The sequence below is a fragment of the Vicugna pacos genome, chromosome 13 (assembly GCF_048564905.1).
Source record: "Vicugna pacos chromosome 13, VicPac4, whole genome shotgun sequence".
Classification (NCBI taxonomy): domain Eukaryota; kingdom Metazoa; phylum Chordata; class Mammalia; order Artiodactyla; family Camelidae; genus Vicugna; species Vicugna pacos.
The window spans coordinates 56,476,030-56,499,340 of record NC_132999.1 but is presented as its reverse complement, the minus strand read 5'-3'; the positions used below and the strand labels follow the sequence as shown (position 1 = coordinate 56,499,340).

Here is a 23,311-nt window from a genome sequence, read left to right as displayed (position 1 = left end):
ATCTCTTGGCACTATGAGCAAAGAATCGGAAATGTGGATCTCAAACTCAACATGAGTACATGGAATAAAATAGAGCTCAAGGGAGAAATACAGACTTAGAAGAGGAAGGAGCTAAGGAAAAAATTAAAGGAATTCCTTGTTTTCAACCTATTTTGAAATCCACCCATTCCTGTAACAATCCTCTTCAGCCTGCCAGTTAGATAGCATGTACAGACAGATAGGAGGAAACAATGAGACAGGCCGAAAGAGACAACGAAAGGCAATGAAACACACAAACATCATTAAAAAAAAAAAAACAAACTATGACACCCTTTATTGGATTTCAAGTAAGGACATGAAAAAAATTTTAAAGCAAAAACAAGTATCAAAACCCACCAACCTCTGAATTCTGTGAGCTTACTCATAGTACCATCCCTTTCTATTTCCCTTTCAAAAAATACTGACTGTTTTGTGGTAATACTCTTTTCAAAAGCTAGTTAACTGAAAAATATTTTTTCCCTCTCTCATCAGAAAGCTGAACTGTTGCTCGGATAATTATTCACCCCATTTCCTAGTCTGGTTTCTGTTTTACCCAAATTCATGTGGTTTCCCTCTCTTTTAGTTCTAAAACTACTTGTTTCCAAACACCATCCTAAAAAAAAGTCTTTAGTCCTTAGAAACCTTGTCTCTTCTTCCTATTCCAATTATCTGTAGATACCTGAAGTTGCCCCTTCCTCAACAATAAATACTGGACCTAATATGGATCCTCCTGTAATTTCATTAAATATTTTCCGCAAAGATTATTTAGTCTATCACAGCAGTTATCAAAGTGTGGTCTGTGGACTCCTGAAAACATGAGATTCTTTCAAAACTATTTTTATAATAATAATAATGAGAAGAAAAAGTATAGTAGTAACTAATTGTTTATTTCACTGTGTTGACATCTGTACTAATAAAGAAAGCTGGGAAAATCAAGGTAAGGGTGCTAAGCTACTCTAGGGATCACTGTGTTCGTCACTCCTACACACCCACAGCTTAAAACGAAGCCAGTTCTGACTTCACAGATACCCCAAAGAGTCTCACAGAAGCCCTTCTTCCCTCAAAGTGCAGGAATCTCACTTTGAGATCCGACACTCCAGGGGAGTCACAACAGCTCCCCTGTGAGTAAAAACAGCTCTTTGAGAGAACCAAAAACACAACAAATACTTTGGCCTGCTCCTTTGCTCTATTTAGATCCTGTTCAAAGAGTTATTATTATTTACTGAGTTCTCCTCTGGATATGAGAGTATAGCATATGGTCTGGGGTAGTCAACCTCCAGGAGGCCTCCAATGATCCTCACACCCTTGGTCAATCCCTGTGTAACCAATAGAATAGAGCAGAAAAGAAGGTATTCACTCCAGAGATTACTCCATGGCTGCTGTCCTGGTGTCTGTCTCTGTCTCTCTCTGATCATTCATTTTGTGGGAAGCCAGCTGCCAAGTCATAAGCAGCTCTGTGGAGAGATCCATGTAGTAAGGAATGGAGTCTCCTGCCAAAGGTTACTGAGTGAGCTTGGAAGCAGACTTCCCAGGCAACATGGATAGCCAGTAACTCTCCTTCCCCTCAGGAGTTCAAAACATGGCTTAAAAAAAAAAAAAAAAAAAAGACAAGTTCATATAAGCTAACAACGAAATACAATGTGAGTTATACACCAAATTAGTATTCTAGACAACAATGTAAGCTCAGAGAAGGAAAATTTTTTCTGTGGGTTAGCAGAGTGGAGAAAAGGTTTCCTGAAGGAGCTAGAACTTCAACTGAGTTTTCAAGGAGAAGCAGGCTTCAGCTAAGTGGACAGGAATACTCCAGGGAGGAAGAAACGAGTATAGCCAAGTGACAACTTGAAAGAGGAGAGCTCTTGGGAAAAGTTGGGAGATGAAATGGTAGATTTAGACAAAAGTCAACTTAAAGAGGGTCTTACATATAAGACTAAGTTTAGCTTTTATCTTGTAGCATTGAATAGACATTGAAGGTTTCTTGAGAAGTAATATTAGCTAAAATAGTAACTCTGAGAACTTTCTAAGAGGCTTCCTTTCCTCTCAATGAAACTTCTTTATGCAAAACTATTAATAAATACACCTTTACTGGCTTAAGTTATATCACATCTCAATCTCACTTTGATGGAGGCATAGAAATCACTAACAGAATAAAACGGTATCTACAAAAATCAGCTAAGATGGAGAATTTAGAGTAAGTAAAAAACCCTAAATTATGTCTATTTGCCAGAACATTTATAATTTTACTACTTAAATTTGTGTTTTATAATCAACACCCTTCATGTTTAAAATTTCTTTGTGTCCTCAGTCAAACTTAGTGTTTGCTGAACATGCACTATTTTAAAGTTGAGTTTAATATAAGACACAGTACTAAACTCTGGATACTCCCTAAGCAGGATCTCAGAAAGCCGCAGACATGCCTTCCTTTTGTTTTCCTCCTACATGATGTCAAACGGTTAAAAGTCTAAGCGTAACACCTTGACCTCTTTGGAGCAGGAGATACTAGAAAAATCCAATGAAAAAGCAGAATATAAACTTATACAACAGTACCTACAATATACTTAGGCTATGCTCTTCCCTAATTCTGACTGTAAAATTAATATAAACCCTCCTTTTACATTTTCTTCATTAAAAAGTCAAACAAAATCCAAGCCTCCAAAGAAGTGTTTGGAAACATGACTACTGGCAGGATGGGACCTATTTTCACAGTAAATACTTACTGTGTGAGAACCGTTGAGTGATTGGGGTTCCAGGATAAGGGTAAGTCCGACTCTCCCACTGAATGTTTCCTTCCTGGACAGCCTTTATGAAACCATGATAACACTGGTGGGCTACACCTAAAGACAAAAATAACAAATACCTCAGCCTAGACTCTTCACTTGTAAATCAAATTATTAACACTGCATTTATTGTCTTATCACTTTTACTAGACATAAGTTTCTTTGAGGAACTCCAAATTTCTTTGACTTCTCATCCAAAGATACAAATAGAATCACAGAATTTCAAAACTGGAAGATCAAATCCCTTCACTTTACCAAGGTTCAGAATGGTTAAGTGACTCCCTCAGGATTACAAAATCAGCTCACACTTTAACTCTGCTCCCCTTTATGTCATACCAGGAGGCAACATACCAAAATAACTGGTGCTACTTACTCCAGAGCAAAGGGGCTGGTAAAACAGTCTCTGGAATACAACAGCTGCTCAGTAAGTATTTAGACTGTGGCAACCAGGTATTGTCCATCTTAAACAAGGAGATAATAAGCTGACAGTGCATTATGAAAAGATCAATTTACAACTAGGGAAGGCTGTTTTTAAAAAAGTGAGAGCTTTTAATGTAATGGTGGATGCATGTCATTATACACTTGTCCAAACCCACAGAATGTACAGCAAGTGTGAACTCTAATGTAAACTACAAACTTTGGGTGATGATGATGCATCAATGTACGTTCATCATTGTAACAAATGCACCTCTCTGGTGGGGGATGTTGAAAGCAGGGGAGGCTGTGCATATGTAAGGGGACAGTGGGTATTCAGGAAATCTATGAACCTGCTCAATTTTGCTGTGAACCTAAAACTACTCTAAAAAAAAAAATCTATTAAAAAAAAAGTGAAAGCTTCATATTTCTGAAACAATCTATTTTTCCAACACATGAAATTACTATCTTATTTTTCAAAGAGAAACATTTTGAATGAAAAGTATAACCAATTATTTACATTTTGAAAGAACATATCATTCTTGAATTAATACTACATTAGTGGATCCTTAAGCAGGGTCACAGAACATGTATTCCAATGATGATCATTACCCCTTGCTTGAACTCACAGTTAGGAACTGGAATATTAAAAAGACATGGCCATTTTTAATGTGTGACCACAATGCGACTATGCACTGGTGAAGCAACACACATTTGCAAATGCTGAAATGAGGTGAGGCAGTAATGAATAAAAGACAGATACATAATGACTCAGGGAAAAAAAACTGTATTGGCAGAGATTTCCCCGAAGATTTAAGACTGTGAGTACTAGGTTAAGGCTCCTCTCTCTTAAAAAAAAAAAAAAAAAAAAGATCAAAATGGTAAGAATGCCAAATAAAACCTAAGAATAAATTCATATACTTGATTAGATCACCACCCTCATCTGTGATTCTGAAATTTCATGATACTCTTCCTTGATGTAGTTTTTTTTTTAATTGCACTGGAAACCTTGGTGATTACTTTTAATCTGGAAAGTCATGTGCTTTAGTCCTATCTCATATGTCTGATAAATTGTATTATTTTTGGTAATTTCATCCTCTTCACTTTTTAGAAACTGTTTTCTCTTTCTGGAACTCCTAACAATCAGAGAATGGCCCTCTGACTAATCATTAAAATTTTAAAAATCTTTTCTCTCCATAAAAATAATCTCTTTATTGTTTTGTTTTTCACTTTCTGGGAAATGATCTCAATTCAAATATTTCTTTTGAAATCCTTACTTCTATTAACTTTTTTTTTTTTAATAACTAAGAGCTCTATCTCTGCCTCTGAATCTTTCTTTTTAAAAATTGCTTACTATTCTTGTTTCACAGATGATCTATTTTATCTTTCTCAAAGTGTATATTATAGTTTGTCTCTACTCTAATTACTTCTTTGTGATTAGCAGTAATCTTTTACCAAGATATATGCTTGACTACATGCTAGCCAAAAAGTTTATTTACATACTAGTTCCTCCTTACCTCTTTGGAACAGTTTCTCAGAGCTGCTGAAAGGCTGTCTCCCAAGCTAAAGTCCTTGGTAAGACCATGAATAAAACTTACCCCCCCCCACACACACAGAGTCCTCATTTTAAAACTGCAGATTGGATTACAGTATTCAAGCTGTTCATAAAACTAGGCAGGATAAAGAGGAAAGGAAAATGTACAGTGTTAATTGTCTAACATTAAATTTAGAACCACAGAAATTTAAGGGAGAAAAGAAGATGAACTTGAGAGTCTAAAAATAAATCAAACAAATTTTAAATAAATAAATAAACCTTTTCACTTTCCACAGTACCTTTAATAAGTCGATACCACTGTTTGCAGACAAGGGCTGCAGTTTTGTGTTCTTGGTATGGGGAAAGAAATGACAGGATATACTCCAAAACCTCTTCTGGCAGTTCAGACATGGACCTATTATGTCTAGTCTCCTCAACCTCCAGTACTGGGTGGGGCTCCTCATCTTGCTCCATTGTCCCTTCCAGCACAGTTTCTTCTTGGTCCACAGCCATGAAACTGTCATCTTCACTGTCTGAGGAGCTGGCCATGACATTCCACTTGACACCTATAGTGGGAAACAAACAAACACCAGTATACACTGTCAGGAGTTCTGAAATAACTCAGGCACATACATCCAAGCTGTTTATGATTTCTTTTAGATCCTCAATATGGAAACTGTTGTTTAGCACTTTCCCACACTAGTTATGAACCACCTTAATTTGTCAGGTACAGCCCAAATACCAAGCCCATCCCAAAGTATCTAACAAATCCCTAAAGGCTTCTGATGGTATTTTTTCTGCCCAATGAAAACCAGAATGACAGCCAAGTTCTGGTACAACCGTAAAACCAAAAAACTTGTCTCTAACAACAACCCCTGTAACTAAAGGATCTGACTGGCAGACAGCAAAGGAAACAACAACTAGCTTCCCTTGGCTAACAACAAAATTCAAGACCTCAAACTTACAAGGAAAAACTAACTGTGGGTCCAAAAAGAGCAATAAGAACATTCTGAGGATGTGGGAATAAGAAATGACAGGTTTTTTTCACTTTTACATAAGTGACTTAAGAGGATAACAAACTTCCCAGTAATAGGCTTAACTAGCTGTAATACCAAATGAAAGGCAATATTTATACTAGAAAACATAACAGATCCAAGGAGTAAAAAACTGGAAACAATACAAACATCCATTACCAACAGAACAGAGTGGTACATTCACACAATGGAATACTATACAGCAAGGAACCATAGATACATGCATGGATAAATCTCTCAAACAAAATGCTAAGAAAAAAAGACAGAATAATACACACTACATGACCATGCTTATATCAAATTCAAAACTAGGCAAAATTAATTTATGCTGTTGCAAGTGAGAGTAGTGGTTACCAAGGTAACCACTGGGTGACTCCTGCGGTACTGGTAGCTTTCTGATTGGGTAATGGTTACATGGTGTGTTCAGTTTATGATAAATTTACCAAGCTGGTAACTTAATGCATTTCTCTAAAGCTTACCAAAGTAAGTCATTGTTAAGTTACCTCTAGTGGAGGTAATTAATTTTTCAAAAATCATAGGTAATTTTTAAACATCTTTGTGCTATCTGTATTCCTTAAATTTTCTAGGAAGAGTACAAATTAAAACACACAAACACAGAGGCAGGCAATTTATTTATACCATGCCACTGATGTTCTATGCAAAGCCTGAGGTAAAAACAGTAAAGAGAAGAAACAAGGTGATTTATGTAAGAAATGTGTCACAGATTAGATTCTAGAGGAAGCAGATGTTAAAATAAGATAAGAAATGAAAAAGGTTTAATGGGGAAAACTTTTGTGAGAAGAAGGGAAGGACTGATCAGGAGGAGCCATCAGACCATGATGCAGATCTCAAAAAGCCTGTCCAACAGAGAGCTCAGGAGCGAGGACAGCCAGTTAGAGGACTCCAGTGCTGGGCAAGAAGGGAAGGCTTTCAGATCACTACTCTGCTCGCCACCACTGGCTGGAGGCTGCTTGGAGAAGAGCACGACCTTGGTTCCAATGCTGATACAGACCCTGAAAGGACTAATAGCTTTCTTTAGCTATACTCTTTACAGATGGGCAGCAAGTCATTTTTTGAAGTAGCATCTGAGTTCATTTTATAATCTTTTAATACATCCATTCTCTTAACCATATGCACCTATCCTGACCATTCTCTATGCCATCCACCTTGCAAATTTTCAGCATTCCCTCTGGCACTGATGAAAAGAATAAGAAATAATAGGAAGAGAAGAGTGATCCTGAAATATACCTTGAGGCCTTGAGAAAGATCTGAAATGTTCCAAAAGGTGAGGGGTCAGGGTGGTGCACAGAGAGCAAGAACAGAATCCTCCCGTCATCTCTACCACTCCTGTAATTTACATACTAATTATGCACAACATCTTAACAACTGGAAGAATAATCACATTAAAAAAGGAAAACATGAGTCAAAACTCATGAAATTGCTTCCAACATAATTTATTTACCAAATTAGCCCATGATGCTGCAATGTGTCCTAGCAAAGTGGCTGCTAGGATCTTGGTGATGAAGAATTGGTGGCTAATTAGAAGGAGAAGAGTAGCCTAAATCCTCCTGGGTGGGGGAGGTGGGTGCCGGCAGAGGAAGGGCAGCACCAATTCCCTCCATTCCTCAAAAGCAGAGAAGTACTGTGATAGGTTTACCATAAACTGTATTAGATAAAAGATCCTAGTTACCTCTGCCCACTTTGGGTGAACTGTTCGTCCGTATGCTTAAATCTGCCAGAGGAAGGCCCTTCCATTTCCAGCCCTAACTCCTACCCTAAAGAGTACAATTACATAAAATAGAAAACAATGATTAGAATTTTTTTCTGGCCCATCTCCTCCAAAAGTACCTTTTTCTACTGCAAAAAAAAAAAATCACTCCCCATAATCCCTCTTACTCTTTCCCCTGCAAGTTATCATTGTTCATCCTCCATTGGCTATATTCTCGAATTTATTGACTTCCTCATATTTTTTTAACCTTCACTCAACTCTGAAATTCACCAAGGAAAAGAGTCCAGAAAAACAAATTCCTTGAGTTTGGCTGCATCTTTCACTTTTGAATTAAATATAGCATCACAATTACAATTGTTCCCTCACACATTTTGACAGATTGTGAGCCTAGGGTCTGCTTCTGAACAAACTGTATTGATGAAGGCTGCAAAAGGTTATTCATAACACTATTTTTTTCCCAAGCAAAATAAATCTGTTTGGCTCAATAAAACAACCTCTTACTCTTTTCCCAAATCTTCTCGGGAGTACAGTTAGCAAGCCTAAATAAAGGGACTTATACTTTTGTAATACCCAGTTTTAAGTAATTCTCATCAATCATTTCACTGTCTACAAAAGCATCAAACCCCATGTCCCTGAGGGCATGTTTGCTAACTTGGCCCTGAGCACAGATGCCAATGAGAACACATAGGGATGGGCTCAAATGCAATTCCTCTGTAATTACATGTCCAGCACCAATTTGCACAGCTCTTCATCTTCACGTCCATGATTAGGTAATGAAATCATCACTCATACTCCCAGGGGATGCAGAGGCATATTGAAACAGTTTTTTGTTTTTTCATGCCAAAAGAAGCCCTACAGAACATTTCACATCTAAGTGTAGTAACTCAATGAGTGTGGTTTTCCTGAAAATCTTTTTAAAAAGTCTTCCTCACCCTTCATATTTGTGTTAGGCCTTCTCAGTTTCCCCAAAGTGATCAAGTCTTTGGAAGAAACCACAAACTGAACTCAGCTTACTAGAATCTGAGCTCTCTGAGAGCAGAGACCACTAGCCTAGGCATCTTGTCTTCTGAGCACTAGACATCCAAATGAGGCCAAGGTTTACTGACATTTCTACTCATAACACCCTTTACATTATTTTACAGTACATCCAGGAAATAGCAGACCCTACCCTCATACGTCACTGGATGTTATCAAGGTATCTTATTGCTCAGAATGAATATACCTCTCTGATTCCTTGAATTTTGACCTTCTAAACTAAAGTGTACACTGGTCTGAGAGTCTGCTGCCAGACTCCTGAGCCATCCCCAATAACCCCTTGCTGGGTCAAGAGGGTTGGTACTGACAAAACTATTTATTTGTCCCAGAAGAATCTTTTCCTTTGAAAAACTATTATACCATATCCAACTAAATACAAACCAGTTTTTAAAATCCAAATACCTTGCCCTTCTGGAGTATAAATTAAGGCTAAGACTTTAGATTTGCTACTGTCTAGCTATAAGGCTGTGTGACCCAGGGTAAGCCACACAGAGTAAGACAGGAAAACCTCTCTATCTCTAAGTAATGAAAGTTCCCCACCTATTCTGGAAAGATAGCAGATATTAGCAAACTACTCTCAACTCATTGGAAGAAATCAATTAATTTGTGAAGAATTAAAATCAATTCAAAGAAATTCAAGACGGGAATGAAACTACCCTGCTATGCACATAACAATCAGTGCCAGATCCTAGTACAATATTTGACTAATTGTGCCTTTGATTTCTACACAACTAGACATCTGACAATCCTCTTGGAGTAAACACATCTTTAAGAAAATCAGAATGTATATCACTTACCTAAAAGGAAACCAAACATTTAAAATGCAATCAAGTTTAGCCACAATTTTAAAAGATTAAAAAATGCAATTAAGTAGGAAAAAAACAAACAACCCAATCCAAAAATGGGCAGAAGATCTAAACAAGCAATTCTCCAATGAAGACATACAAATGATCAACAAGCACATGAAAAAATGCTCAGTATCACTAATTATCAGAGAAATGTAAATCAAAATTACAATGAGGTATCACCTCATACCAGTCAGAATGGCCATCATTCAAAAGTCCACAGATGATAAACGCTGGAGAGGGTGTGGAGAAAAGGGAACCCTTCTACACTGTTGGTGGGAATGCAGTTTGGTGCAGCCACTGTGGAAAACAGTATGGAGATTCCTCAAAAGACTAGGAATAGACTTATCATATGACCCAGCAATCCCACTCCTGGGCATATATCCAGAAGGAACCCTAATTCAAAAGGACACCTGCACCCCAATGTTCATAGCAGTACTATTTACAATAGCCAAGACATAGAAACAACCTAAATGTCCATCGACAGATGACTGGATAAAGAAGCTGTGGTATATTTATACAATGGAATACTATTCAGCCATTAGAAATGACAATATAGTGCCAATTGCAGCAACATGGATGTCCCTGGAGAATGTCATTCTAAGTGAAGTTATCCAGAAAGAGAAAAATAAATACCATATGATATCACTCATATGTGGAATCTAAAAAAAAAAAGAAGAAGAAAACAAATGAACTTAAATATAAAACAGAAACAGACTCACAGACATAGAATACAAACTTGTGGTTGCCAGTGGGGAGGAGGGTGGGAAGGGACAGACTGGGAGTTTAAGATTTATAGATACTGACAGGTATATATAGAACAGATAAACAAGTTTATACTGTATAGCACAGGGAAATATATTCAAGATCTTGTAGTAGCTCATGGTGAAAACGAACATGAAAACGAATATATGTATATTCATGTATGACTGAAAAACTGTGCTGTACACCAGAAGTTGACACAACATTGTAAACTGACTATAACTCAATTTAAAAAGTGCAATTAAGGAAACTTCTTAATGATGATAGTTAAATAAAGCACTGAGACTTAACTAAAGAATGTGTAGCTGGATTGAATGAAAAGCACCCAGTCATTGGTCAGCATGAGGGCCTCTCAGGCTTCTGGAGCAAAGCAGCAATCCTGCACAGATGTCATTATGAACTCATGAAGTTACTCACCTCAGCAGCACTAATGTGAGCTGACAAGTATTAAATGCTACTCTTTATATTGAAAATATAAAATGCTGTCAAATGAATATTTACAGACCACAATATGATCCAATCCAATATGATAATAAGCCTTCTTATTAATATACCACCATTATTATTATCATTATACTAAGTCAATGAAAAAGTTGTAACAAGTGAAAAAATAGTAAAATATAAATTTCTACCTTACTTTATGCACTCAATAAATATCAGTGGAAGATTTGCTATATGTGAAAATACTGTGCTTAGATCCCATGGGAGTTACAAAAAAACGCTATGCCACTATTTCCTCTCAAAAAGGTTAACCTGCTAAGAGCCAAAGACACATAAAGAACACTAACATAGAACAAACTGTGGTACCACACAAGAAGCTCTAGCAGTTCCAGGAAGGAAGAGATGGCTTCAACTAGTATGAGAAGGAAGTAATACAGAAGCAAGCACTTGGGCTTTGAAGAATAGGTAGCATCTCAGAGAATGAAATTGGGGACGGAGGAGAGAAGATTTTCAAGTTACCATCTCTTGTACTGATACTTTTTTGTCACTTACAGAATTACCTTTAGGACAAAAGGGCAAAAACTATTTTTCACTCAATGGGTATTTTACCACATGTACATACTACTTAATATTTTACATACTATGTTAACAGAAGCCCATAATCTGGAGACTCCTTAGTTCCTGACAGTCGATTTTTTGACCAAAAAAAAGTCTAGAAATAGAATAATTTGGCATAACTACTGTTGCTATTAAGCAAACTGTCAGCTATTTTGACATGTAAATTCAGAGAACTGTTTCTAGAAAGCATTCCAAATAACAGATATCAGCTATAGTGAGGGTTTTTTTTAATGGTTAACACATTAGTGGGTTATCCAAGTTAAGATTCCCTTTAATGAAACAGAAAAAAAAGTATTTCCTCAAACTACCCATCAGTGTATTTTCTTATCATTCTCTGCAATGGCTGTTACAGAATAGCAGCAGAAATGGACCAGTTCTCAGGGCCATTCTCCATATTCTTATGTAGCACCCAAAGGATTTTACTAAGTATAAATGGTTGAGAAAAATGTACTGGTTTTTCAATCATCAATAAAGATATTCTAGGTAGAGGGTGGGAAGGGATAGACTGGGGTTTCAAAATTGTAGAATAGATAAACAAGATTACACTGTATAGCACAGGGAAATATACACAAAATGTTATGATAAATCACAGAGAAAAAAAATGTGACAATGAGTGTGTATATGTCCATGAATGACTGAAAAATTGTGCTGAACACTGGAATTTGACACAACACTGTAAAATGATTATGAATCAATAAAAAATGTTAAAAAAAAACTAAAAAAAAATAAATAAAATAAAGATATTCTAAGTTCTGAAAATTCCACACAGAGAACATATATTCTAGGTTCAGTAAAATGTTCCATTTGGCATAAAATGAACAAAGTATAACAGAGCTTTAATACTCAAATTTATATTTTGTGAGAGACTGAATTTTTAGACTTTAAGAGAAGATAGTAATAATATATAAAGTATATAATAATTCTGAATATAATAATTTAACTGTAAGAATGATTTTAAACAAAAGGCTTTCATTTTAAGTATAGTATGAATCAGAGGAGAGTTAGAGAAAAGGTGCATTAAAAGGTGCAATTTCCTAGGCTTGGAAATTATTTCCCTCTAGAAAATAATTATTTAAGAAAATAAGAAAATGCAAAAAGAGGCAAATATCCATACTGTAACAGCAGTAAAGTGTATTAACTGAAAGTTGACTGTTCCAGGCTGCAGAAACGCTCAAAGCACAACTACCTCTCCCTCTATGCTTCCACAATACTAAGTACCTGCCTGCCCTCATACTAGTAATTACTACACTGCTGTTGTCTGTCTGCATCCTCCTCTCCCCTTAGGGCACAACAGAAAACAATCCTATTTCTTGCATCCAAAAAGCACTCAGCAAGAGACCGCTGAATGAATAAGCAAACACAGCTTTATGATTTCATTTTGGGGTCAATAACAAAACCTAAATGTTAATTTCTAGATATTCTGATGAAAACAACAGAAACTTCGTATCAAAAATTTAAATAAAAATAATAAAATCACAGATTTCAGACTACCTAAAGACAAAACTAGAGGGTTAAAAATGGGGCATAAAGCAGCAGGAGTTTTTATTCTTAAATTTAAAATGTACAGTATCTAAGCAAATCATTACTACTTTTAAGATGTTTAGATTTTTCTGTCATGATGTACCCTCACTCTGAAAGCAAAGGAGGAGTGTGCAAAAACCATTGCATGCAGGGATTCTCTAGCCTTCTGGGGAAAGGTTCTATCACAGTGGTTCCCAGACCTCTGAATTTCACAGATCAGCAAGTTTTCTTGGACTGACATAGAAGGGGACTGACATCGGGTCAACAACTTTTTATATTCCTAGATAAGGCAAGGGGAAAAAGAAAAATCTCCAAAAAACTAGACATACACACACACAAATTTAATACTGTCATAGTTTCATAAAAGGACAATTATAAACCTAAATGAGTTGGGATACCATAATCTCTGAATGAAGGCTGTCCTTCCCAAGAAAGGAAATCTTATAAACACACATATGCACAAATCTTCAAGACAATATGAACTTGAACCGGTATTTTGGGGACTACTATTTCACTACTGTGTCATGATATTTCATTTTACTCCTTATTTGCTTTGTGAAAAGAAAATCCCACAGACAATTAAAACAAGTTATACAGTCTGAATTTTTTTAAAGGCTAATTTAAACTAGCTGTTCCCAGTACGCTGGGAAACCATTTCCTAGTGCTAGAAAAGCAGAGACAATGATGGCTACTGGCAAGAATGCACCAAAGACGAATGTAACCTGATTTCTTTTAGAAATAGATTAGCTGCTGCTCTTTTGTTTCATTGACTGGTAGATTTTTAATGCTTTTTCACCCATGTGTTTCCCCTACTAAATTCTTAAGGTCTATATTTTCAACAAGACTTAACTGTAGCACTTTTTTTTTCATTTAAACTGCAATGGATTATATCAGTCAAATTTTATTACTGTTACAGGAGTATAATAGTCAAACCACAGAGTTTCAAAACTTTCCACAGAAGCTGAAGTTTAAAACATCAGGTTCTCACATAAGATGCTATTTTATGCTACATTAAAAAAAAAAAAAAAAAGAGAGACAGAGAAAAGAAAAGAAAAAAGGAACATGTCCAAACCTCATTCTAAAATGATTTAAGTTAGAAAACTCTTCAAGATCCAGAGGAAAATCTGTGATAAGGAAAGTTCATGTAAAAAGGAAAACAAAAGCCTCTCCTCTGGGTTAAGAAAGACAAAAGTAATCAATACTTCATGGCTTCAGCTCTAAGAAGGGCTAACATCTTCCTAGTTCATTCATCCACTGCAGAACTATTTCAATGGAAAGTTTTTTTTTTTTAAAAATCAAATTCATTTTACTTTGCAAAACCAGTTCTGTATCATTAAGTAAGTATTTTCCTCATAATTAAAAAAAATTAAAGGCAATTGATTTTCAGTTTCTTCTAAATATAAACATATCTCATACAAGTATTTCTGCTATTGCACTTGTACTCTTGAACAAGGTGGGAATTAGGGGCAACCCCCCTCCACTCAGTTGAAATCTGTATATAACTTATAGCCCTCCCTAGATGCAGTTCCTCTGTATCCAACCCAAATGATGTAGTAGTGTAGTATTTACTACTGAAAAAAATCCCTGTATAAGGGGACCCATGCAGTTCAATCCTGTTGTTCAAGGGTCAACTATGTAAGTATTTCCTTCTTTAGAAGAAGAAGAAGTTTATACAGAAGAAGGAAAACTTCAATACTGTATTGGATTTTGCAATATTTAACAATTTAATATATGCAAACCGTTTGACTCGGCAAATTACTTTTCAGATATCCTTCCAACACAAACATCCATACATGTGCACAAATGGAGGTTTGTTGCATCTTCTCTGTAGTGACAAAAAGTTGAAACAACCTAAAAGTCTATACATAGAAGAATGACTAGATAAATTCTGCTATCTCTAAACTATAGAATTTAAAGCACTAGTTATTTAAAATGTGAGTATGTCAGAATATATTGGCATGAAGAGATCTCCAAAAATGGGGAAAATATGGTTAATACCATTTATATTAAAGAATAAATCAGTGGCTGCCCATCAGAATCATTAAACTATCAAACTATTAAAACTATTAGAACTATTAAAATTCAGATTCCTAAGTCCACTCAAACCAACCAGATCAAACTCTCTGGGGGATTACTTTTAATGAAACACCCAAACAACTCTTTCATAGCCAGTTCAACAACAAAGGGATAAATCAAAATTATATATCCATATAGGTATCTATATATATAAATACATAGAAAAATGATCTAGAAAGACATACATCAAAGTTAAGAGCATCACCTATGAGGAGGGAAACAAGGAGGCTTTGCCTTTCTAAAATTAATTTTTTAACAGCCAAACATAACAGACACACAATATAGAGGTGCAGCCACAGTGGGAAACAGTATGGCAGTTCCTCAACGAGTTAGTCAGAATTACCATATGATCCAGCAATTCCACTTCTGGGTATATACCCAAAAGAACTGAAAGCAGGGACTCAAACAGGTATCTGTATACCCACGTTCACAGCAGCACTGTTCACAATAGCAAAAAGATGGAAACAACTCAAATGTCCCTCAGTGGAAAGTGGATAAAAAAAATTTAGTATATATACATAACGGAACATTATTTAGCCTTAAATAGGCAGGAAATTCCGACACAAGCTACAAGGAAGAAGCCAGAAGACATTATGCTAAGTGAAACAAGCCAGACATAAAATGATACATACTATATGATTCCACTTATATGAGGTACCTAGAGTAGTCAATTTATACAGCAAAGTAGAATGGTAGTTGCCAGGGGGGCTAAAGGGAGGGGAGAAAAGGGAATTGTTGTTTAATGGGTATAGTTTCAGCCAGGGAAGATGAGAACATTCTAGGATGAAGAGTGGTACTGGTTATACAACAATGTGAATGTACTCAATGCCACTTTACTGCACAGTTTAAAATGATTAAAATGGTAAATTTTACGTTATGTAAATTTATCACAATTAAAAAAAACTGCATAGAACACAGATGTACAATTTTTAAAATAATAAAATACACCACTGTGCATCCACATCCAAATTAGGAAACAGAATATCACAGGACGTTTAGAAGGCTTCTGTATGTCTCTCTTATTACCACCTACCTCTGATCCAACCAGAAGTAATCACTATGCTACCTTATTTATCAGTCCCTTACTTTTCTTTATCGTTTCACCACATAAGGATATCACATATATACTCCTAAGCAAAATACTGCTTTGTTGCTGACTGTAGCTTTTGGTCATTTTCACTGCAGTGTAAGATCTCGTTGTATCAATCAGTCACAATTTATCCATTCTACTGTTGAAAGAAATCAGTTGTTCCCAATGTTTTGTTTTTATGAAATAATGACCATTTTTTAGCTTCTCTAGCATAGTGTCTTTCAAATTTTCCTGACAGCAACTACAATAAGAAAATACATTTTCCCTCACTAAGCAGTCCACTTAAACATACACAGATACATAACTGGGAATGAGTTTCACAAAATAATACCCTTACAGTTAAGTGCACTCATGTTTTCTATTGTATTTACCACTTAAGAGAACTGTTAATCAAATGCCATTAAATTGTCTTCATTCTACTGGCCACAGGTTGAAAAACAGTTTAGGAGTGAAATTGCTGCGTGTAGGTTACAGGCATATGTACATCTTTACAAGATAATGTCAAACTGTCTTCCAAAGAGATTGTTCCAATTTATGCTCCCACCTACAGTGTAGCCAGCGATTTTAATCTGATATGATTTTAAAATCATAAATGGGCTTTAAAAGTTTATCAGGTGTTTTCGATGCAATTATTAAAATGTTTCCTGTTTGTTGATGAAATAAATTATATTAATTATTTTCTAATGTTACAACAAGGTTGCATTCTTCAGATAAAATGAACTAGGCCATGTTTTACAATGCTAGATTTAGTTTGCTACTGTCTAGTTTAGGATTTTTGTTCATGAGAGACACAATCTATAATTTCTTTCTTGTCCATTTCTGGTTTTGGAATCAAAATCATGCTAGTTTCCATAAATTGATTTGAGGACTGTTCTTCTCCACTCCCCTATTCTCTAAAAGAATTTATATAAAACTGTAATTATCTGTTTCTTAAGTGTCTGGCAGAAACTGCTTTGCAAATCTATATAGGCCTGGAGTTTTCTTTGTGAAATTTTTCCATCCATTGATTCCATTTATTTTGTAACAGGACGACTTGAGTTAGTCTTACTAGCCAGAAATAACTACAGCTTTCATTACCCATACAATTTAAACTTAGACTACTGAATAAACATAGAGATGAACCACACAGATGTCATGTAAGTAATGGGTAAATGTCCTTAAACAAGTTTTATCTTCTCTGGAAACTTTCAATTTATGATGAGCCAGCTAACCTCTTCTAAACTCCAACAGATGTCACCAGTCTGTTCAGTTATACAGCCCTCATCTCTATGACCTGCTTCTTCCCCACTACACTGTACACTACTTGAGAGCAGGGACTAAGTCATATTCATCTTTGTACATCTGGCACATTAGTAGTTACCTTAGCAATATAAGTACTTTTTTAATGAATAAAGATTACAAGGTCCCTTCCTGAAGAGGTTAATGTTACTGACTCACTTCTGGGCTGCCAAGTGTACTCTTGAAGTATTTAGTGTTGAAGAACTCGTATCAGGCCATTCTTTCACATGGCCCTCCTTGTAACCAAAAGCACATCTGTAGACAGTTTGCCTTCGCTGGGAGTACACTATAAAACAGGTTTTCCTTCACTGATGAAGTTACTGAAATAAAAATAAATCTTGAGCTACTTGCTGCACCTGAACTCCTTGCTAACCAGATAAGTCAACTAAGTATAAAACTGCAAAACTCAAAAATGATCACGGGGGGAAAAGTGCCAGGATACTACTCCATGCCAGATTATGAGTAACTGTCATCATTCAGTAACAGATTCTAAGGCACCTGGAATCTCTGAAGACATAAGTAATCCTTTATGGAAATCTGCATGTTGCCAGGAACCTAGCTGATAAAACAAAAAACAAATAAATAAGCAATCTCCCCTGCCAGCCTCAAACTACCGACTTTTAACAGTGTAAGTCCAGGAGAAAAACATTAAGGGTGGCCAAAATGGGAAAGATAAACATTAGAGTTAAAAGAGTCATTCTGGCCAAATCATTTTTTAAAGCATTTTAAAATTCAAGTAAAACTTACTATCCCAATCCACATTTGCCAAAACCCACAAAACTTCACAGCACAAAAAGTGAGTCTTAATGTATGAAATGTATGAAAATTTAAAAAAAAATGTATTAGGAAGGAATGAGACTATGACAAAAAAACCGAACTGTGTTACAAATATATAAAACAGTAATGGGTGGATGAAAAGGTGCTGACCATATGAGTGGCATCTGTAAGATTAAATGCAAAAGGAAACACACATAAACACTAGATGAACTCATTTCCCACAGAAGCATAGTTAATAACTCTAATATAGTTATATGTGCATACTGGAACTGAAAATTAAGTAAATGAATGGTGGACGGCAGGAGCCAAGCTTCTCATGGTTGGAGTGCGAATTTACAAATAAGCAAAGGGAGGAATGTAAAATGATCATGTGATAAGAGAGAGGAGATACAATATAGATATAGATGGTTACATACAGAAATACTTAAAATTTATGTATCTAAATGGGTTAGGATACACACATATCTCCTTGCACTCTCAGCTGAGAGGGTCTAGAAGCAACACCCTGGTAGCAATAAGCATACTTAGTATTCAGATCTTGATTTCTAATATTAGTTTCCAATAAAAGGAACTAGGGCTCCTTGATGAAATGGCAAAACTAGGACTGGGACAGGAACTATACAAGATGAGCCTGGATAATTCTGTAGTGCCAGAAAGTGAGGATGTGATCCAAAAAGAAAACATTTATGGGATTATATCAAAAGTGCATAGGAGACAAATGAAAAAACTCCTGATGGCCAAAGCTGAAGCAATTTGAGCACAAAATAAATATCCATGAGTTCATACTAATATAAATGATTGAATAAAAGAAAAAAAAAAAGATGAGAAACAAATCTCCCTTGCAAATTTCCAAATAATTCATATAGATTCTCTCTCTTCCCAATCTGTCTCCAACTAGGCAAAATTCCTATTAGCATATAATGTAGCTAGACACTAAACTAGTTTTACAATGGACAGAAGACAATTTTTCTTTTTTTCCTTCAGCTAAGACAGCAAAAGAGATGATTTATCATACACCTGTTACACTTATTCACACTGAGAAAAGAACTAGTCCAGAATGTTACAAGCCCGGGACAAAGGACCAAAAGGGACTTACTTGGTATGAGCAAGAAAGGTTTCTCAAATGTGGCTGAGGCAATCAGATGGCTATGGATGGTCTACATTCATTGAGATGAGCTCTAGACAGTAGGCACACAATCTAACAATTTGTACTAGCGTCCCTGGCCTCTGGTTTTTCTTGTTTCTGCTCACACGGCTTCCATGGTGCACAGGCTAGTGATTTACCTGGACCTCTGCCTCATTTTTCTTTTATGCTTTGGTCGACCCATTTGCTTCTTCCTTCACTTGGCTCTCATGGTGCTGAAGTTTCTAAGAAGATGGCACTAAGGCCAAGAGAGCTAGAAAATAATTTCAATCAGAATACTGGTTGGAAGGGTGAAGCTGGAATACTTCATCCTTCATACCTTGGGCAAACAAAACTTTTGTTTTCCTATGCCAGGAAATTCACAATGGAGAAATGAAGGTTAAAAATAAAGAACTGAAAACCAACCACTACTTTCAATCAGAAAGCATCACCAAAGCACCCAAGACCTCACTTACAACTGTCACAATCATATGATTGCCCACTTGTGTTTACCCTTGAAAGCATTCCTTTACATTTGCACACCCAGAACCAGACTGCTAGTTTAAGTAGCTGACATTTTAAGTAAATCACAAAGCCCCTGCTTACAATCTATTCTTCCCTTTAGCTGAAGTGAGCTATCAACATTTATTTATATTCAGCTTTTGTGCAAATAAAAACTCAAAAGAGCTACATGACAAAAGCACATCAATATTAAAGAAGCAAGGCCTCAACTGACTCCCATGAGAGGATCTTCTGAAGCCTAGTTTTGATCACATTATTAAGAAAACTCTTAAGACCTTCTTTTCCTTTGGGAATTTTCATGAAATGGTAAAAATATAAAACACACATGAGGAACTCTTACTACCCTCTGTTACAGGCTGAATGTTTGTGCCCCCTTCCAATTTTTATGTTGAAGTCCTAACCTCCAATGAGATGGTTATTTGGAAATGGAGCATTTGGGAGATAATTAGGGTTAAATGAAGTCATGAGGATGGGGCTGTTATAATGGGATTAGGAAGAGATACCAGAGAGTTTACTCCCACTCTCTCTTCCCAAAGTGGTCATGTGAGCACACAAGAAGATGGCAGCTACCTGCAAAGCAAGAGAAGAAATCGCAAAAGGAAACTACTTTGTTAGCACCTTATCTCGGACTTCCTAGTCTCCAGAGCTGTGAAAAATAAATTTCTGTTGTTTAAGCCACCTAGCCTATGGCATTTTGTTATGGCAGTGCAAGCCAAGACACCCTCCTTCTAAAACATCCCATAAAGAAAACATCGACATAAGTATGTAGGAAATAAGTTACACCACATTGATAGCATGATAAATAAACTAACATTTTAAAGGACATAAGAGTATCAGTTACTGGTCATATTTCTTCATCTTTAATATTTGGTCACTTCTGATCTAGCATATTTTTTACCTAGAAAAGCTCCAATGATTTAGGAATGCTGTTTCATATGTGCTCCTTTGCTTCCCCTGCCCCCAAATTTACTGATAAATTGATTGATTCTGGGATAACAAACAGATATGGGGGGGCAAATTAAATAAAAATGTCACTGTCCCTTTGCCACCTTCAGTAAATTTAACCACACATACTGAGAGCTTTGCTTATACTTAAAAATGGTATTGCAATTATAGGTTAACACTTTAAAATTTCTCCTACATAACAGGAAGGTAGATTGTTACTATTACTATTATTGAATGAAGGAAGATCAAATATATTTCTCTCCAAAAAAAGAACATTTATGGAATAGATGAAAAGATTTAATGGAAGAAGCTTTGATATAATTTCACCTAGACAAAAAGTATATAAAGTTACCCTCCTGAACCCTGGAAAATGTATCTTATTTGGTTCAATTCTTCCTATCAAAAAATGAACATTTTAATAAAATGAGTAAAATTACTAGGCAATAGCTACCAAAACATGCCAAGGATTTAAGAATGAGATGATTAACAACTCTAACAGATTTCAATTTAGTCATTTTGGGCTATTTGTTTCTGAAATACCTAAACTCTTTCCCCATCTCTGGTCTCTGTGCTTGCTGGACACCCCCTCTACCTAAAACACCCTTCTCCTACTTGCCAGTATGGCAAAGTCCTACTCATTATTTGAGCTATTTCTTTTGTGAGATTCACCCATTCCCTCCAGTCAATTATGCATGCCTCTCGCTTTCTATTCATTTTGTACAGTATCTTCATTATTTCAGTGTTATATAAATATCTATTGAGTTAGGCAGCCTACAAGACCTCGGTCAACATTAGGTAATACAGATAGTTTCTACTTTTCACCACTTCACAAGTTACAATTCTGTTCATTAATAACTTGCCTAATTAAAACCCATATTTTACTTCTTATCGCTGAGGTTTCTAATAAAGTCCAGACAAAGGCAAGAGCAGAAAAGACAATCAACATGCAACATGCACAGCCAGAGTTGGGCTTTAAGGCAGACAATATGCCTTAAGGCAAGGTGTCCAGGAACATGTGGAAATTGCCAATGCCAACTGCCCTTTTATATGTGCTGTATCACACTGTACTTCAGATGGATAGTGTGATGGCTGAAAATCTTTAATACCCTAATTCAAATTAGAGAATCCACATTTAAAAGGATGGTGTTGGGGAAACAAATTTCCATCTGTGATCTTCTTTAAATTTACTATAATCTCAGGGAAATTGATTCTGCATACTGTATCAATTGTCCTGTTTGGAAAAAAAAGCTGGAAATGTCAAAATGCAGTGTTTTGTACCAGTTTTATAAAAATAAGTGAAGGTTGTGCAAAATACAAATGCATTCAAAGAAAGCTTATAATATTAAGTTCCAGACAGAAAGAAATATGTGATGGCAAAATTTTATACTTAGGGTCAAAGGTCAGTTGTATGGCCTAAACAGCTGACTTTTCAATATTCTTTAAAAGAAACACATAGGTTAGAACATAAAATTAAATGCCCCTAATTTCATTGTTTCATATTTACTATTTCGTTATCAGTTTACAAATTCTAAAATCAAACTGACATACATTTATAGAATTCCCACCCACACAATAGCATTACCATACAAAAGAAAGATAATACCTAAGATTATTAGGAATTATGTACTTCTGTTACTTCTTTTAAGTGGCAAACCACAATCAAAACTTCAAACGGGGGAAATGTTAAGTGGAGAGTACACGAAGATGAACCAAACAGCAAACAGGTACGCAGAAACATTCAACTTCTTCTTTTCTTGTACAATGAAATACTCTGCATGAAAGTAAACACTCATTAAAGGGGGTTTCAGAAATGTAAACAGTGATGCTGAGCTGTTATCACAAAGAAAAGAAAATATTTGAAAAAATAAAATTACCTAATTATATAACAAGTTGGTGGCATAACACCACAGAGATAGGAATCAGTTCAAGTAGCTTTAAAAAGTAATATATCTTACTACATATCTTTTGTGAGTTATATTTTAAGTATGAAAAAATCCATTAAAAAATAAATAAAGCTGTATTCAGTAGTCTTATTTGTAGTAACAACCTGGTCATCATTTTTTTGAAACTACTAGAAGTATAGTGTAAAGCTAGTAAGTAAACACGTTAACTCCAGTAAAAAAAAAAAAAACAAACCCACAAAAAAACAGCAAACAGCATAAAAGAAAAAAGATACAAGTATAAAATGAGAGAGATTAAATAAAACCCCTGTAATTAGAAACAAAAATAAGAATTATCAGTAGAAACTCATTTTTTTTCCTCTTAAATGAAAGTATTTCCTAGACTTGTCCAATGAAAAAGATTCACAGCAGAAACATCTCAGTAGCTGTGAGTACCCCTAGCACCTAGATTGGGGTCTTTATATTCTATTTTCCACTAAAAAGCAGTAGGTTTCCTTTGAGAAATGGCTGTTTCTACCACTAGGGAAGGAAATGTACAAGATGAGCCTGGAATATCTTTTTGTGTCTGAAAGCAAAGAGACTGCTAAAGACTAATGTAGTCATAAAAGGCCATGGGGCCCAAGTTGAAGGCACTCCCATGGGCCTGGAGGAAACAATTTGAGCATAAAAAACACAAAACCCTGAAAAAATGATTATGGATTCAAACGTATCAAATACATAAAAATTTGTAAGTTCAAAATGATATCAAAGAAAATTCACTGGTCACCAGAAGAGGCTGCTAAGGGACATCGTGATTACTAAAACTTAATAAATAAAGGGAAAGAATCAAGTCCTTTTCTACCTTTCCTATACTAACCAGAGTAACCAAGTTAAT

At 35.7% G+C, this 23,311-nt stretch overlaps 1 protein-coding gene across 1 annotated transcript in view; it reads right to left on the bottom strand.

The window, feature by feature from the left end:
- FBXO42 (F-box protein 42) overlaps window positions 1–23,311 on the bottom strand; it is an 80,675-nt gene that overhangs the window by 36,781 nt on the left and 20,583 nt on the right. Inside the window, exons 2-3 of the mRNA XM_006196689.4 lie at window positions 5,040–5,306; window positions 2,733–2,849 (exon numbers count right to left, since the gene is read on the bottom strand). Of these exons, the coding sequence (XP_006196751.1) occupies window positions 2,733–2,849; window positions 5,040–5,289 (367 nt within the window). The 5' untranslated portion in view covers window positions 5,290–5,306. The remainder of the gene's footprint in view (window positions 1–2,732; window positions 2,850–5,039; window positions 5,307–23,311) is intronic.